An 18,813-nucleotide genomic window follows, 5' to 3' on the forward strand; every position below is an offset into this window, starting at 1 on the left:
GCCTTTAGCCAGAATCAGATTTCAGTCAGTCAACTGTAGTCATAATAAGTCATTCCTCAGTCACATATCCTTTTTGTGTTTTCCCCATCTAGACCTTCAAAGTGAAGCAAGCGAAGGACTACACATACAACTATTTGAAACAAATGTGAGTGCATCCTTGCCTTTGATAATTGATAGTTGTAGTATTGAGGTATGACGGAACTGTTGTAATATTGAAAGTATAGGCTTTGTTTGGATATGTTGCTGATCATATGGTGTTATTTATAAGTATTGAATTTTGTTTACAAAGTCTTGAATTTCATTCACAAGGTCTTATTTTTTCCTTTGATAGAATTAATGGATACCATAACGTCAATTAATTTTCGTACAGACCATGATATTTTAGAGCCCAAGAGGAAAATATGTGTCTCTTCAGAAAATAAACAAACTATCGCTTTTATTTTGAAACTTGTGGTCACGGTTCATCCCTCAATCATTCACGCCATTCTAAAGTGAAAGTCGGTGTAAGCGCAGACATCTGAAATGTCAGCTGGAAAGATAGGGAAAGATTGAAAATTAAATATTCAAAACTAGTAAATTCAAAGTAAATTCAACGGAAGCCACAATGGCAGACCGAGTCAGGATAACACCGCCCATCCTATATAATCCCGCACCTGACTCGTATCCAACATTGTTGTTCTCTTTCCGTGAACAATGCAAAGCTCAACTGCGCAGCTCACGGCACCAACAGGCCAGTACACCAGCTTCTAGGCTGCATCGACTCTTGTTCACAGCGAACCGCAAGGCCCTCGCGCTGAATGTCGGACAGTGCCGGAATTCTGAGGGGACAGTGCTACGAGCTGAGCGTGGTATCACTTCCAAGTTGATTGACTTGTGGTTATCACATTGTCAATAGAAGGTCCAGTTGATTCGCTCACGCGAACAAACTGGATATATCTCCACTTCTACCAAAGTTTCGGCTTACGCGTAAAGGCGAGCTCTTTCCCACTTCAGCGGTCACTTGCGAAGCGGGTTCATTCCTTCCGATGGAAAAGCCATCTACCTCATCCTCGTGCGGTTTCATGATATCGGCAAGAGATTCTCACTCTTTCTACATATTGTGCCTGGGCGTACAGCACGCGCTGGAGGGATTGAACTCTCCGGAGGGCTGTGGGCATTGCACGAAGCAGAGCGGACCCACGAAGGCGCCTACGCGTCGCCGCGTCGTCCGACCTAGACCCCGAAGCTTAGTGACTCATAGGGGGCCGAGGCGTCAGGCCACATGGACGTTGCCCCCACGCAGAGGAGTCTCAGGATACAGACGGGGCGACTAGGGACATCTATGACGGTAAACGTCTCCCTCCCCATCAGGCTCCCACTAATCCCAGGCCTTGGCCGAAGCAGTCTTTCACCGCGGTAGCAGAGCCGATAGCCTAGAGCCGTTTATTGGGCGCTACGAATGTCTATCAAATGCGTCTGTACGTAGCTCATAGCCACTTCAGTGTGTCGCATAGGCGTCGTCATCGTCTTGCTGTCCCCCCTCCGTTCTGTGATTGGTTCCTTCGTTGAGGTGAAAATCGGGTCCATGGAATCCAGGCTGCCTAGCAGCGCGAATAAAATCGCGCACAAGGCAGCATGGGGAAACCCAGGCTAGAGAACCATGGCCTGGACTGCTTATTTTACTGATGTGATGTGTATATAGGCTAAAAAACACCATATGAAGGGGATTAAAGTTCTCTGGCACTTTGCTTGATTGCAGATGTGGGCCAGGCTGTTAAAAACAATTATGCATAGTGGCTTCAAAAATGTCTGATAATAGTAATAATAATTTATAGTATTGAAAGCATTGGACCCAGAGTGCCTGGACTCTTTTATTCACCACACAGGATCAACTCAGTGGGGATGATGAGAGTGGAGATCGTCCCCAACCTGATCGAAAACAGATGCAACCTGCCAAAGGAGAGGGTGAGTGTATTTCTCAGTGAACACAAGAGAATCTGTGTTAAATTCTAAATTCACATTTTAAATAATATAATTATATCGGTGTTGCTAGTGCGAGCAAATAGTTAGTGATTAGAGTTCTCTGACGGGCATCAATATTAATGCTTCTTGCTGACTACAAATGGATTATGTAGGTTTAGGCAAGGGTTAGGGTTAGGGTTAAGGTTACTTTCCTAGTATCAGGGAGGCTTGGCGAGATAGCTGAAGTTTGTCTCTTTAGGGGCAGCCGTGGCCTACTGGTTAGCGCTTTGGACTTGTAACCGGAGGATTGCCGGTTCGAACCCCGACTGGTAGGCCACGGCTGAAGTGCCCTTGAGCAAGGCACCTAACCCCTCACTGCTCCCCGAGCGCCGCTGTTGTTGCAGGCAGCTCACTGCGCCGGGATTAGTGTGTGCTTCACCTCACTGTGTGTTCACTGTGTGCAGTGTGTTTCACTAATTCACGGATTGGGATAAATGCAGAGACCAAATTTCCCTCACGGGATCAAAAGAGTATATATACTTATACTATACTTATATGATATTTTACATTGCATTTTTGTATTTTCATGCACTGATAATTCCTTGGAATTACATTTCTAGTTAAATTTAGTTCCCATCCTTTGTTTCTTCACTCTTTTCAAACTTGCATTGCTTTAAATGTAAATGAAAATCAGGTTTATAGGCCAAGTATACTTGCATACAAGGAATTTGTGTTCTGCGTTTTACCCATCCAGGAGTAGTGTACAACACACACCCACACACAGTGTACACCCATTCAAACACACACACACACTCTTAGAGCAGTGAGCACATTAGGAGCACACATACACATCCGGAGCAGTGGGCAGCCTTAATCCGGGAGCAGTTTGGGGTTAGGTGCCTTGCTCAAGGGCACCTCATCCGTGGATGTGGGAGAGCACTGTTCACTCCCCCCACCCACATTTTTCCTACCAGTCAGGGATCGAACCTGCCATCCTTCGGACACAAGTCAGATTTCCTAACCAGTTGGCCAAGGATGCCCACGATAGCTTTACTCTATTACATACCAATGTACATGGAAGAAATTAAGCATTCTTTCAATAATATGGGAGGGTACCAACAAATGTTGCTGAAGACCTGTATATATCATTCAGCATTACTTGTGTCTTTCCCGATGTGTAAGCTGGCATGCCGTTGTTTATCCAACCTGGTTTTAACTTTTCTGCCCTTTGATTGGTTTAGAGGCTATCACGTGACTCATGGGAGCCATGTTGTAACCTAACCTACATCAATGTCCAGTGTCCATAACATGAAAGTGCTGGCTCCGGTTTATTTTGCATAATTTCAGAGCCGTGTTGCTGTTGTGTAAATAGCTAGCTTCATCAATTAGTAATTTATTTTTATTTAATTTAACTTTTAATCTGTTTAATCTTGGTTCTCTGAATGAGAACAAAAGAACACTTAATGTCTGATTCTGTTTTTACAGGTATCTTATTTTAGAGTTGGCTGCCCACCAAATCGACACATTCGTGTTGCTAGGTAAGAACTTGAGTAATGCGTTGCCTATGGCTGTGATGCTCAGTTGTTGCTGTTGTTGTTAATAGTAGTAGGTGTAGTTGTAGTCCCAGGTTTGCAGTCACATCTCCTCAGGTTTTGCTTTCATCCTCTCTGTTTTGTGTTGCAGGCCATGGGGTATGGAGTGCGAAATGAACACCTTCCATAACTACACCATTCCTTGGTAATGTGCCACTGTCACAAAAACAGAATTTAATTAAATAAAGCATGTAGAAATGCAATCTCCCTTCATGTTGCATGTGATATGACTAGTAGTTTAAAGGCTCATTCATGCTCAATGTTGAATATGGATATTGGATATTTTCTCTGTATTTTTGCTTAAATCAGGTTTTAGGTCAACTTTATGTACCATGTAAAATTTGATTTGTTCATGTTATTAACCTTTTGGGGGATTGATGCAGGTCTGTGTTAAGGACTCCACAAGCTGATGATGTGGTGAGTTGTGTGGAAGAGTAACAACATATAAATATATTTATGAAAAAGAATAAAATGGAGATGTGTAGGCTTAAACAAAAAATAGAGGATGAACTAAAAAATGACCTCATATTCAAAAGTAAGTATGAAAAGCACTAAAAAGCTGAGTAGTCAAATCTAGTTTTCCTGTTAAATTATGAAGAATAAATATAAAATTAAATGTCTGCATTAGAAATTTCATAAGCGGTGGAGTTGAGAATTGGTGTCCATTAATCAAATTATGTTATATACAATTTGTCCCTAATAAATGTCAATGTCATATCAGAAACAATAATACAACTTAAACAGCTTAATTGCAATATAATTTATCGTAAACCTGCTAATTACCAACCATTTCGTTCGAAAATTCTAAAACAACAATGTTTTTTAATACTTCAAAATAACATTTGCTAAATTAACCTTAGATATTTCAGTAGCCATAGGTGTGTAGATTTGAACAAAATCTAGTTTGGTTCTTACCGGGGCTTTTACTGCCTGAAATATCCAATTTTGTTTACCACGCTCAGAGTTTAGTGCTGGGCTGGTGGGTGCTTATTCCCAACCATTCTCACAGCACATCAACGGTTAGCCCGAGAATTCTCGTCAGCAATTCAAAATTCCACTGGAGCTCCAAGCGGATTTGTACACGCAGCCTTACAACACTGTTTACAGATCTTCGAGTCACAATAAAATGTAATTTTTGGTACATAGCTAATTTAGATAAACGCATGGTGTGGGTGCTTGCGTTTCTTTAGGAATCCGCCGTCTTGGTTTGTATAGAAATGAATATTAAGTGACACATACACGTAAGAGGTTGGACATACGTGACGGTTGGTAATATGTCACATTCCTATACTTAATAACATTATTTACTTACAATTTGTCTCCCTGTGATAGGTTGTGGAATATGACTGGAATAATTATGGCTGTGTGTTCAAAATGCACTACCAGTCTGTGTTCAAACCTGTTTTGGAGCTGTAAGTTGATGGCATTAATAAATCAAGTATCAATTTTGGGACTTACTGTATGGCGTCAATTTAATGTCTAATGTATTGAGAATCGAAACTCAGAATCTGAGAATGGAAACTCAGAATCTGTAACTAAGACATAACATTCTATAAACTTGGTTTTGATCCTCAATACATTAGACATGAAATTGACACCATATTACTGTATATGTTTTGAAGTATTGACAATATGACATGAGAACAAATGAAGAGTTTGGTTCCAAAACGCTATATCCAGCATTTTAATGAACTTTCATAAATGTTTTTTTTTTTTCACATTTTGTTTTCCAAGTAATTTCAGTAGAACTGTAATTGGGTATTGTTATTTGATTTATCTTTACTCAATCAAAACAATATTTAATTGTGTATTTCAGGCAATATCAATCAAATTAAGTATAAGTATAAGTATTTATACTCTTTTGATCCCGTGAGGGAAATTTGGTCTCTGCATTTATCCCAATCCGTGAATTAGTGAAACACACAGTGAGGTGAAGCACACACTAATCCCGGTGCAGTGAGCTGCCTGCAACAACAGCGGCGCTCGGGGAGCAGTGAGGGGTTAGGTACCTTGCTCAAGGGCACTTCAGCCGTGCCTACTGGTCGAACCGGCAACCCTCCGGTTACAAGTCCGAAGCGCTAACCAGTAGGCCACGGCTGCCCCTACTGCCCAGTTGTGCAATTTGATTGATATTGCCTGAAATACATAATTAAACTATTTAATGTTTTTAAAAACGGAGATATAGCATTTTGGACGCAACCTTCCAAATATAAATGGAGTTTGTTGTCTTTTTCTCTAAAGGTATGATGGAGACACATTTGTCAAAACCGTCGATGCTAACTTCATTGTCTGGGAGACATTTGGTCGTAACGACTATTCTTATAATACCACCATGCGTCAGGTTAAGAACATTTTGTGTGTACTTGTTTGAAAAAGGGAGTATACTGTAATGGATACAATAGTATACTTGCAGTACACAATATTGATCTCCCTGTATCTATATGTGAATATATCTATGTGTTTTGTTTTTTGCACTGTGTGTATGTGTCAGTGGTGCTTGCTGCTCTTTGGAATAGGGGAAGCTCTGATAAAAATTATTGTAATTGTAATGTAATGTAGCCAGGCTACACAGTTATAGCGAGCTATCTGGCTACAACTTAGCCTAAATACACAACTGAAACAAAAGCAAGTCACAAACTCTGTAATTCCACTTTACGGTTTTATTTACAGTAGGATATGTACAAAGACAAATAGAAACCAACTATATTGTTCACAAATGGGGCGTGCCACGGCAAAATGAGTCCTATGTCACTAAAATGAATTTGGAGATATAGTGATTTGAAAGGAGAGAGGGTCAAAACAATCCTAAAATATTATTTTTGTATTATAATTTGACTACAAATACAATCCTTAACCTCTAATGCATCTCTCAGCGAAATATTACACTGACTGAAAAACAACCTCGAAATATGACTTTAAAGGCAAAATAAATGCTTAGATGAAACTTTTGTCACAAAGTCTGCCGTGGTTCGGTCCAACATGCCTACAGACACTCGGTTTAATTTCCTAACCAAAGCTACTGGGCCCTATCATGACAGTCAAAAGCGCATCGTCACTCGTCAAAAGCTTATTCAAATTTAGTAGGATGTCTAGTCCAACATTTATCCTGCAGAGGAGTTGCTTATATCTTGTGACAGTGCGTCTTCAGCTGTGCTCCATACGTGTCTCTCGCCTCTCTAATGGCAAATGATGGTGAATAACTACTCATCATGAGATGTACAGTATTTCGTAATATCTTTATTCTAATTATGTTTCCCATTGTAATCGTGCAATTTGTAATGTTTTGCCTGGAAGTGCACTGGTGTGTGTTCATGGATGATAGAAGGATGGTGCGTTGTGCACCCGTCAATAGGACTGTTGACAATGCGCTCTTAAAATAACATATAAACAACATACATAGACTTCTGACCAGGTGTACGATAGCGATTTTTAGACAATGCGCCAGGCCACTCCCTAGGTTGTTAATTACCACACCCCTGGGCGCATTGTTTAAAAAATAAACGTGCAAAATACCGAATTAAACTTGGCGCCGGGTGGAAAACGAGTTTTACGCCAAGCGCCAGAGTGCAAAATACAGCCCACTACCTTCCACTACCACCACTCTACATCTACATACTACATACTACACACTCTACATACTCACAGCACACTGCCCCCACCTACACACACACACACACACAGTCACTGCTCCACTCCCCTCCCGCCCACAAACACATCTTCACTGTCATCACTCACATACATCATACATACAGTACTCTGCTTGCAATAGTAAGTCCCTGCCCCCCCCCCCCTACATAGACAGCACATTATTTCATCAGGAAGCTTCTCCAACACACATCCCCAACATACTTACAGCACACTGCCCCCAATACACAGCACATTGTCTCATGAGGAAGCTTCCCCAACACACATATTGCACACTGCCCTCTCCCCACATACACAGCACACTATCCCATCTCCCCTGTCATCCCCCAACACACACACCAAGACCCTGGCAGTTGGGTTAGCCCCCTTGAGCCGTGGATCTGCCCAAGGTTTCTTCCTTGGTAAGGGAGTTTTTCCTTGCCCCTGTTGCTCTTGGGTGCTCCTTGTTGGTGCCCCCCACCCAATCCCAATCCTCCCCCACCTTTTTTATGCAGCCCTTGCCACTTAATCTACCCCCCCCCTACCACCACTACCTAAAAGTGATCTTGGGCCTGATTAGTAACAACAATGAACAGCTGTACTTGGATCAGGTTGATGAGGTGGCACAGTGGTGTCAATCTAACAGCTTGACACTGAATATCAATAAAACCAAGGAACTGGTAGTGGATTACAGAAGGCAGCAGCAGAACTACAGTTACACCCCATTAATGATCAGCGGGCAACCTGTAGAGAGAGTCACAAGTTTTAAATACCTTGGTGTCCACATTACTGAAGACTTAACATGGACTGTTAACACTCAATATGTTCTGAAAAAGTCCAGACAACGACTCTACTTCCTTCGTCAGCTAAGGAAATTCAAAGTTTCTACATCCATCATGAAGGCCTTCTACACTTCAGCGGTTGAGAGTGTTCTAACTGGTAGCATCATCACCTGGTATGGGAACTCCACAGTTAGAGATTGTAGTACTCTGCAGAGAGTAGTGCGCTCAGCTGAACGTACTATAAGAACTCAACTCCCTGCTCTTCAAGAAATCTATTCCAGAAGAGTACTCCTAAGAGCCCAAAAGATTCTGAAGGACTCTTCTCATCCTAACAATGGATTATTCCTACCGCTGAAATCAAGAAGACGCCTATGTAGTCACAAAGCCAGAACTGAGAGACTCAGGAGAAGTTTTTATCCCCAGGCCATCCGAACTCTGAACTCACACTATACTGACTTTGCACACATTCACTCCTCAGCACTCTCAAACATTTCCCAACTCTGAACTCACACTATACTGACTTTGCACTCATTCACTACCCCCCCACACACACACACACACACACACCTACAAGACTTTTAGCACTTTTACATCCCTCTCCCTATGCTACAGACCTTTTATTTATTTTCTTATTTCATCACACGTCAAAACACACACACACATACAAACACACACACACACATATCTGACTTTCTCCAACTTTTGCACATCTCCATAGAACTTTTTATTTATTATTTTTGATTTCTCCTCCATCTACCCATGTCCTTGATTGCCTAGCCTTTCTGCCCCCCCCCCCCCATCCCCAACACACACACTTACATCATCACTGTCATCACTTCACATACATACAGCACACTGCTTGCTACAGTAAGCCTCCTCTACATACTTGCTGCACACTGCCCCCACATACACAGCACATTGTCTTCAGGATCTTCTCCAACACACATCCTCTACATACTTACAGCACACTGCCCCCCACTACACACTACACACACACACACACACAGTCACTGCTCCACTCCCTCCCCCCACAAACACATCTTCACTGTCATCACTCACATACATCATACATACAGTACTCTGCTTGCAATAGTAAGTCCCTGCCCCTACATACACAGCACATTATTTCATCAGGAAGCTTCTCCAACACACATCCCCATCATACTTACAGCACACTGCCCCCAATACACAGCACATTGTCTCATGAGGAAGCTTCCCCAACACACATATTGCACACTGCCCTCTCCCCACATACACAGCACACTATCCCATCTCCCCTGTCATCCCCCAACACACACACCAAGACCCCTGGCAGTTGGGTTAGCCCCTTGAGCCGTGGATCTGCCCAAGGTTTCTTCCTTGGTAAGGGAGTTTTTCCTTGCCCCTGTTGCTCTTGGGTGCTCCTTGTTGGTGCCCCCACCCAATCCCAATCCTCCCCACCTTTTTATGCAGCCCTTGCCACTTAATCTACCCCCCATTAATGCACAAATAGGCTGACACCAGACATAATTTCACTGCATTTCTTACTTCCAGTAACTATATGCATGTGACAATAAACTTCCTTGTATCCTTGTATCCTTGTATCCTTGGTTTGACTCGTTTCTAATAGGCTATAGCTATAACCTTTTCAAGAGCTAGACTAGTCTTGGATATTCACTCCAAATAGCCTATAAAATGTGTCACGACACTCGTCGAAGGTTGATTTTACGGTTCACGGATTATTTTCAATCAATTTTGACAGGCAGTGGTGCTAAAGTCGTCAGAGTTAAAAACAGCCGGTTATCCCAGATATGACAGATAATGAGGTTGTCACTTTCATTTATCTATTAATGCAAAGATTGATGGTGATTTATTGACACAATATATCAGAAGGCGATGCATCTACTCATTTTATGTAGCCTACAATAAACAGCTGATTTTTTTTTTAAGTGTATGTATAAGTGTATGTGTACTGTAAGTGTAAGCCACATGCATAGTTTAGTTGCGCTATATTTTAAACGGAAAACCATATGTGTGAGGGTATTAGCTGCATAGATTCAATGCAGATACATGAATCTAGCTAGTTGTATGTTTGCGAGACTGAAATAAGCGTCACATGTAGGCTTCATGAAAGTGTAGAGGCAGTTTCTTGAGAGCAGCAGCTAAGCTACTATGATTTAGGGGAAACTGTGTAATTAATTAGTATTGGTGGGTGGTATCGGGGAATTTTAACGGGTACATGAGCCCAGTATTGGCCCGGTGCCAGTATCGGTATCGGGCCATCCCTAGTGTGTACTGTATGCTACATTGTGGTAGCTGATGTGATTTGATTTGTTTGGCTCTACAGGCTGGTTGTCTTCGAGAGGCACTGACCTGGGATGCAGTTATGCAGCTATACCCAAATGAACCAATAGGCGACCTCCGGGGGCCTGAGGTAGGTAACACAATTTCTTTCTTTTTTCTTCTTTTTTTTTTTTTTTTTGGGGGTTATGCCTTTAATGCGACAGGACAGTGAAGAGAGTGACAGAAAGCAAGGAAGGGAGAGATGGGGTGGGATCGGGAAATGTCCTGGGTCAGTCTCGAACCCAGGTCCCCGTGAGCACATAGTCCCAAATGTGGTATGGGCGCTGTAGCCAGTTGCACTACAGCGACAGCGTAAAACAATTTCAAACGTTGGGAGAGAAAACTCCCCATGATGATAGTATGCTACTGGTAATGAAGATTATAGTGATTATAACTAGATGTACCACATAGCGGTACAAAATATGACCGCCGCTCAGTCCTGTACATCCGTTCCGTGAAAATAAATCACATTAATCAATTTGTCTCCATCTTCTACTCCATCCCCCACTCTTGAAACTTTTGTGTATGCTTGTTTGGCATGACTGTGCCCGGGGGTTGACTGATAGACTGTCCAATCAGAGGGGCCTGTATGATGCCTCTTTACTTTGCACAATTTTGGCTAAAACAGTAATCAGACAGCACCTTATGTTTAAGTGAATGAAGGAAAATTGTAAAGGCAAAGATGGAAATGATAATTTCCAAATTCGACAGAAGGGTACAGATAACTGCAGCTAGCCTCCAAAGAGGTGACTATTGTTGTGACATCTGGCAAAAAGGTGCATGCTATATTAATACATGTAGTTTGATTTTTCACACCTCTGTTTGGCTTGTTGTCTGTGTCTGTGCTGTGGTGTTGTAGCGTAAGTACTCACTACTATGATACAATGTTACCATTCTTCCATAATGCTTTACAAAGTCCATATTTTCACATTTGTTTGTTTTTCTTTGCCGGTAGGTCTGTGAAATAGGCCGTGAAATAGGTATTAAGTTTTTATATAAATGGTCTTAAAAAGACTTGAATTTGACTTGAAGAAACCTGTAGGAACCCTGTATATATTGTCCTGTCCTGAATCTGGCAATATCATTGCCATGGTGGAGGGATTCTCTGGGGCTGAGCAAAAGTGAAAAATATGTGGTGTGTGCCTTACGGAAATAAACACAATTTTTTATTAAGCCCTATGAGCCCTACTCTATTTTTGGCCATTCTCACTACCTTTATAAGTTATAAGCATTTATCCATTGTAAGTGCCATTTACACATGCTATATTTTTTCAGCACAGTCTAGGCTACCCAGATCTGTCACCATTTCATATATTAAATCAGGGCTCTACACTAACATTTTCTTTCAGGAGCACTTGTGCGCCCAAGTTAAAAAATTTAGGAGCACAGACAAAAATTTGGGCGCACAGTCAGTTCTGTACTTAACTTACACATAATCTAACATTATACTGCAGCTAACAGTTAAACATGCCAGTGCACCAATTGCGAATATTAAGAATGACTGACAACATTTAGGCTACAGGAAACAGGATTTTAAAGATCAGTGCCTACTTTATTTTCAGTCTGTTCTATTTTCCTACATTTTGTTAATGTAAAATAATATAATACATTGCCATATTTGCATTTAGCCTGTATATCAAGTATCCTGCCAAATGTAGGCTAATTGATTTATTTGTGAATCCATCTATAGCTAAACCAAATATGCCCATGGTGACCTATCTGACTGCATACTGCCTAATACTACTACTAAAACAGTCCATTTTCTCTTCCACAAAACCCAACATAGGCTAATCAAGGATATATGTTTTATACTTTTAGTTTTTATTTGAAATATCTGCATTGATAGGGGCAGTAGGCAAACGTTAGGCCTACTTTCGTTTTGCACTTCAGCTTGTATTCGGTGTAAACAAACAAGCATGCGTGGAAGCCTGGAGTTGTCAGTAGTGTTCTACCTTTGAATAAAATGGGAGTATTACGGGAGGCTACTTTTGTGCCGGTTCGCTACAGCTATATTTTGCATATTGCAGCCAATACGTCAGCTGGGCTAAAAGGCATGTTAGGTTACCTTTCCTTCTCTCACTGCATTCTCAGAATCTCATCCTGTTCCTCCTATATCCAATGAATTCGGTGGATAGAAGAACTAATTTCTTCAATCTTTGCATCTTGGCTGGCTAGTCTAACTTTCCGCTTTTTCTGCGCGCTCTTGGATTTGATAGAAGCGACTACTAGCGATAGAACCGACTACTTTCACAACGCGAAACTGCTAACGTTGATGGGAGGTGTAGTTTTTATGCTGCATTCGCGACGTGATTCTATGGTTTGCACCAGTAATGTTTCTCGATGTTGCGGTGTATTTTGTAGACAAACATTGACATGGTTAGAAGTCATTCGCACCAGTGCGCCTAAATATTTTTTTGCACTCGCACGGCATCATTTTTACTCGCATGTGCGAGTGAAATGGGCGCACTGTAGAGCCCTGTATTAGTACTTGCATTGATTTGACTTTGAAATAATACAAAGACAAAAGGCGTATTATACAATTCTTACATTTTAAAATGTATTTCACCACAGCAAGCTGCCAGCTGGACATGACTTTCATGTATGTTTAGGCCAGACTGTCCTGAATCTGGAAATATAACAACCATGGTGGAGGACTTTGGGGCTGAGCAATTTACAGACGTGGTGTACACCTTACAGAAATAAATGCCATTTTTTATTTAGTGATGAAAAATGACCTTTCTGTGCTCCATATCTGTGACACAAACTGATCTGACCTGACTTGGCCTGAATGTTAGCCTGTGTGTGCACTCATGATGATTCTCTACTACATTGCCATGAACAAAGTAAAGGCAAAAAAGTGTTTCTGTGTCAAACAAATTGGGATACAATGTGTGCCTTGAATTGAATGCCATGCAGGAATTTGCTAGGATCTCAAAACTGGATTATGAACATGCTTTGCCATAGAGAAACACATGATAGCTTTGGATTATGAGCATGCTTTGCCACAAAAACACACAAAAACGTGGGATAAGTCGAGCTATATGAAGTGATTATTTTGCTGTCACTTCATCTGTTTTATAACCCAGAAGGATGTAAATGATATCAAATGATAGCTCCGTGTCCTCTTTCATCTGACATGTGTGGCATATGTATCAGATCACGATTTCATGAGTAATTCAAACGAGCATTGTTGGTTGTTCAACATGACGTAATTATTTTGCAGTCACTTCGTCTGTTTTTATAACCCAGAAGGATCGATATACTTGGTACCAATGGATAGCTCTGTGTCTCCTCTTTCATCTGGTATGCTTGCCATATCTATGCGATCACGGGTTCACGTGTAATTCAAACTAGAGTAATACATTTGATTTAATTTCATGATTTTTTTTATTTTCATACTTAATCGTACAGACAAGTGTGCAGTCTCGTTGGAAAGCCCCACTTCTTCTCTGTCACGCAATAACATTTTCATCTTGCTGCGATGAACAGTTCCGGAGCAATGTAACAGAAAGCGCTTTCAGACATACGTGTAAGACCGGAGGGGACATCACGGAGCTACTGTCCATGAGGGCATACAACATTTTGATAGAACACATGAAGGAAATGGCACGTTGTAGCCTACAACTGCATGGCAAGGCCAAACGAATTCAAAAGACTGAATCATCATAAGCAGAAGGCGAAAAGGCAGTAGGCTAGCCTACAGCGACGTCGTTGACGACAATAACAGGAGTATTTAATAAATTGTTAGCCAACACGGTTCTCTGTTCATTGATAGCCTTAGGCAGAATTAGGCTACAGAAAAGAATACAGGATTGTTTTGTCTCCCGGCAGTAGGCCTAAAGACAGTAGATTCGTGTTTAAAATGTAAATGCAAACTAAAGGTATAGGCTAACTATGCATATGACCATCCAGAGGAGGCTGGTGATCTGTCAAGAATGATGAAGATCGTAAGATACAGATGGTTTTATTGTTGCTGTCATTACCACAAACACGAATTGACAACGAAACCATGGCGATCGTGGGTTATATCTTGCCTGCTTATTAGGCCATGCAGCCCTGTCAGAACTCGGTGTAGCGTGCATACTGGCAGTTTTCATAGACCATCACCAACTAGTTCGCACTTTGGATATATCGTTGGATTGTGAAAAGCCCAATTTCGAATAACTCCAGTACAACAGATGAGGTAGGATGCATCTTTTGCAATTAGAATTTCGTGTGGGTGAGACCTGTTGCCTATCAGTAGACATGTCTTCTCGAGTTCCACGACAGCTTAGCTAGTGCCACCGAAATATGACCCTGATATCCTTTCACTATTGGAGTCGCTTAGATAGAAACAGCTGTGGTTAGGACACTTTTGCTGTGGAGTGGAGACACCATAAGTTAGGCTACTCAGAAATTGTTTGCCATTGTAGGTCATTGCAGCCTAATTAGCATATATTTTCAAGCCAAACATCTCTGGTGTGGTTTTGACAATCAGAAAAGCAATATACTGAAATAGTTTAATGATGTAAAGTCAAGTGCGCTTTTGGGTCTGGTGTGTGCGCGCAGTTTTTATTGATGAGTCGGAGTGGCAAGTGCTGCGCATAGTTGCAGTGGAATGTGGCTGTCCAGGGCATTATAAAACTTCTTGCTCTTAGGCCTACTCATACACCGCGCTGAAATGGCGTAGCTGTCTTCAACTTCACTGTTATGTTAGTATTTTTGTTAGTTGCTTAAAAACGTTGTGATGGCCTTGAAGTCTTGAGTTAGCCTACTGAATTGGCTGGTAGCCTGCCATAAAGTTTGTGCATGCTCTCACTCTCCAACGCAAACCAGATTCTGGTACATTACGTTGAAAACAGATAAATGTGTTTATTTGAAGCACACATACAAATACTGTATGTGCGCACTTACGTGACTAGCCTACTTCAAGTATTAGCCTACGCAGAATAGATTTCTCTTCTTTAGCCTAAATAATGCATAGGCTACACTTTGTAAACAAAAAGCAGCTGTGACAGGCAGCGGCCGCGTATATTCTGTTCGTATATCTCGCATCTTGTGAACTCTACAAGCCCCCACCCCTCACTCGACAACCACACGGAGATTGTAATGTGCGTGTATGTCGTTCACACATACGTCCGTGTAAGGTCAGTATAAGGTCCGCAGGTTAGCTTCATATCTGAATCATCCGAAGGGTAGGACCTCCGTTTGACAAACCTCCGCAATACTCCGGAGGTTATATCTGAAAGCGCTTAGAGAATAAAGGGTGTGTTTTTTGACGCACGCACTTTGCGTCAATCGGGTTCTAAGGGTTAAGTGAATGGTTGGAACAAAAATGTGGCAGGACTTTTACTTTCTGAAGCTGGACTTTTAAACCTTTGGTGGTGGTGGTGGTAATGATTATGACATTGATGATGATGATGGTGGTGATGATGTAGACTGGGCGATTATGGACCAAAACTTGTATTTAAAACTTGTATTTTTAGGATGAACGGTGATATATATTTATACCAGTATTTTCTACAAAATGGGTTCATTTTGTTCATTCATTTGTAAGTCAAACTGAGATCCCAGTAGAATTCTAGCCCCCTGCTGGTTCCTGAAAATATCCTCCTGATATTCCTGATATTCTTCTGCCAACAATGGGCGTCGCCATTTCACCTCAGTATTTAGAAATACGGTTTTCTACTTAGGGCCGAAGCTCCGTTGTATTGATTTTAATGTGCCGGTAGACATGCTTGACGTACCCTAACCCATCTAAAAGCAAACTTAATTTTCTGTCAGTCATATATTATATAGAATATGCATAAGTGCAGAATTGTCAACATTTTGAAAGACATGTAAGTTGAAGCATATTCTAGTTAGCCTGCTGAGCCTGCACTAAGATTCTAATATTTATAATGTAAACCAGTAGTTCTCAAAGTGGTTCTGGTGGTCCTCCAGGACTTTCCGAGATCTAGAATCTTTGGTTTAACGGTTATTTGGAATGTGAGCGCACGCGGGGGGGTGACATAGTGCTAAAAGACAAACCAGTTGATTATTTTTTCCTGAGAAAACGCGAGGAACTAAAGCAGTCCAAATCAAAATTACAGTTCTGTGCTTCACCCATAGCCAAAGCACAAGAACCTTCATATCGTGCCTGAATGGCGCTATAATCTACGAGCTAAACACAGTTTACACTCCACTTTCACACAATTTCAACTGAACGAGTAAACTGAACATAGTTAATGGAAATGGACTAGGCTATTTGTTTGTTTTGCACTTAATTGAAATGTGCTGTAGGCCTAGGCTACATTTTCACATGCACTTGTGCATATTTCTCAATATAAAAAGTTACTTATTTCCAACTGAACTGCTATATGGAGTATTTTTTGTTTGTTAAAGTTAAAACATTTAGGAGCACTGCAGCCAACAGTTAAACATGCCAGTGCATTAATTGCAAAGATTAATCTGAATGACTGACAAAATTTACAGAAAACAAGATTTTAAAGAATATCAGTGCCTTCTTTATTTTCAGCCCGTTCTATCCACCTCCACCTCCACACTGTCATGACCCCAACCCTAACCCTAACCCTAAACCTAACTTATGACAAAAAACGAATGACGCTTAATAACAGAAGTGTTATGTCATAAACGTTTATGACTTGTTTATGACACGTTCATGACAGTGTCATGTCACTCTTATACTGCCGATACTGTCAAGTAAAGTGTAACCATAGCTACTTACAGGAATTCGGTGCTCTCTTTCTGCAGACTGCGGCCGTTGCATTCCCTCTATACTGTATCACAGTTGTGTTTATAGTTTGCTGCAAAAACACACACTTGGTTAATTTATTATTGAGCTTCTCAACTGTAGGGGGACCCTAAGAGCAAATCTTCTTTAGTGCTGCTTTAAGTTACTTGTGTACACATGTCATGTCTTTTCCCCTACAGTTCTACCAGTCCTGTTTTATATTGGAGGAGGGCCGTATAGGAAAGTTGACACAGCCATACGATATCTTAAACCAAAGCTCTAGCAACCACATAACCTTCTCTCAGGACGACAGTGCTATTTATGTCTTTAAAGCCAGGATTGTGGACCCAAATTACAGGTGATAACAGATGACACACTTGAATTCTTACTTAAATCTACATTGGGCAAAGCACACACATTGAGCCAACACTATACCAACATACCTTTTCCATCTATATTTGCATTTTATAGTTATATAAATCCTGGAGGCCTAGTAACTAATGTGATTATAGAACATAGTTTAAACAAACACATACCTCTCTGATATCCTCTGGTGATATTGATAATGACTCGATGGAAGCAAATTCATATTTGCAAAGACCAGTTGATTTTTGTTATTGTGCTGCAGTGCTGAGAGTTTGGAAAATAAATTACCGTCTGTTTCCTTTCATGATTTTCCTTACTCAGCTTCTGTGATCTGACAACCACCTTTACTGTCCAGACCTATGGAATCACTAAAACGTAAGACACACGATTCAACCATTGTCATGATGACACATGAAATACTGTTTGGTTTCCCTCAAACTGATCCAATTGAAATTTAACAACATGCTTGTTTTCCATCTCACTGTATTTGTTTTTGTGTATGTCTTCACAGGAAGTATGAATATCTCATCCCTTATGTCACACTCATCTTTACATTCATAACTCTTTGTATCTTAGCTTACAGTTACTACAGATATGTTTACATATTCCGTGAATTACAAATGAGGAAAAAATGCAATTGAAAACACTTGAAAATAGACATTCTGTCGTACAGTGGTTCTTTTGAACCCAAATGTTGGTATGTAGCCTATATATGCTGTTGTGTGTTAGATGAGTGGCATTGCAATAAGTATAGTATGTAGATCAGTATGTTGCATAACTAGAGGATGTATTTCTTTAACGTTTCTTAGTCAATGGAAGTATATACATTTTATCTAACTTTGTAGAAATATGTATTATTGGCATATAGGTTAATGCTGTTGCTGTTGCATTAGCAGTCATTTACTGTAAATTACATATTGTTAATGTAAGCAATGTTGAATTATTTCTAATCCTGTACCTTTACTGAAGAGCTTTAAGAATAATTTTAACATTTAAGTTATGTTGGTTTTCTGAGACACTGGTATAAACTGTGCTTTCTGTATTTTTAATGAACAAAGGTTTCCCCTAATAAAATGTCTTGCCAATGTATTGGCAGTCAGTGTAGAAACGTATATTTTTTTTACTAAATAACATCTGTAAGAAGAAGGGCCCTATCGTGCACCCGATGTAAGACTTGCATAACCCCTTGTCAGTCAATACTGAAAGTAAATCATTTTTATCTGTTTTGTCATTGCATATAAGACCTGTGAAGTTAGTTTCAGTTCAGTTTGCCTATGAGTTCAACTAATAGGCAAGTGCAGAATGCATGTAGGATATACTCTGCTAATCACACACAGGTTTTAATAAAGCAAGTACTAATGGAATTGTGCAAGCAGATCCCTTCAGATGAGTTGACTGTCAAAATACCGATGGGCTGTTTGGTGTTGCACTGATGCCTCTTAAAGGGAATGACAGAAAACATACAGTTATGTGC

General features: G+C 40.8%; 1 protein-coding gene across 2 annotated transcripts in view; it reads left to right on the forward strand.

The window, feature by feature from the left end:
- LOC125287128 (cation channel sperm-associated auxiliary subunit epsilon-like) overlaps nucleotides 1–18,604 on the forward strand; it is a 55,205-nt gene extending 36,601 nt beyond the window's left edge. The window contains exons 12-22 of one of the 2 annotated variants that reach the window (XM_048232662.1): nucleotides 93–145; nucleotides 1,866–1,944; nucleotides 3,427–3,479; nucleotides 3,625–3,678; nucleotides 3,917–3,950; nucleotides 4,866–4,945; nucleotides 5,775–5,874; nucleotides 10,266–10,352; nucleotides 17,174–17,331; nucleotides 17,661–17,714; nucleotides 17,851–18,603. In XM_048232662.1, coding sequence (XP_048088619.1) covers nucleotides 93–145; nucleotides 1,866–1,944; nucleotides 3,427–3,479; nucleotides 3,625–3,678; nucleotides 3,917–3,950; nucleotides 4,866–4,945; nucleotides 5,775–5,874; nucleotides 10,266–10,352; nucleotides 17,174–17,331; nucleotides 17,661–17,714; nucleotides 17,851–17,980 — 882 coding nt within the window. In that variant the 3' untranslated portion in view covers nucleotides 17,981–18,603. Of the gene's footprint in view, nucleotides 1–92; nucleotides 146–1,865; nucleotides 1,945–3,426; nucleotides 3,480–3,624; nucleotides 3,679–3,916; nucleotides 3,951–4,865; nucleotides 4,946–5,774; nucleotides 5,875–10,265; nucleotides 10,353–17,173; nucleotides 17,332–17,660; nucleotides 17,715–17,850 lie in introns of both variants that reach the window. The other variant, XM_048232663.1, reaches the window with a different exon arrangement.
- Nucleotides 18,605–18,813: the final 209 nt, after the last annotated feature.

This window comes from Alosa alosa, chromosome 22 (assembly GCF_017589495.1).
Source record: "Alosa alosa isolate M-15738 ecotype Scorff River chromosome 22, AALO_Geno_1.1, whole genome shotgun sequence".
Classification (NCBI taxonomy): domain Eukaryota; kingdom Metazoa; phylum Chordata; class Actinopteri; order Clupeiformes; family Clupeidae; genus Alosa; species Alosa alosa.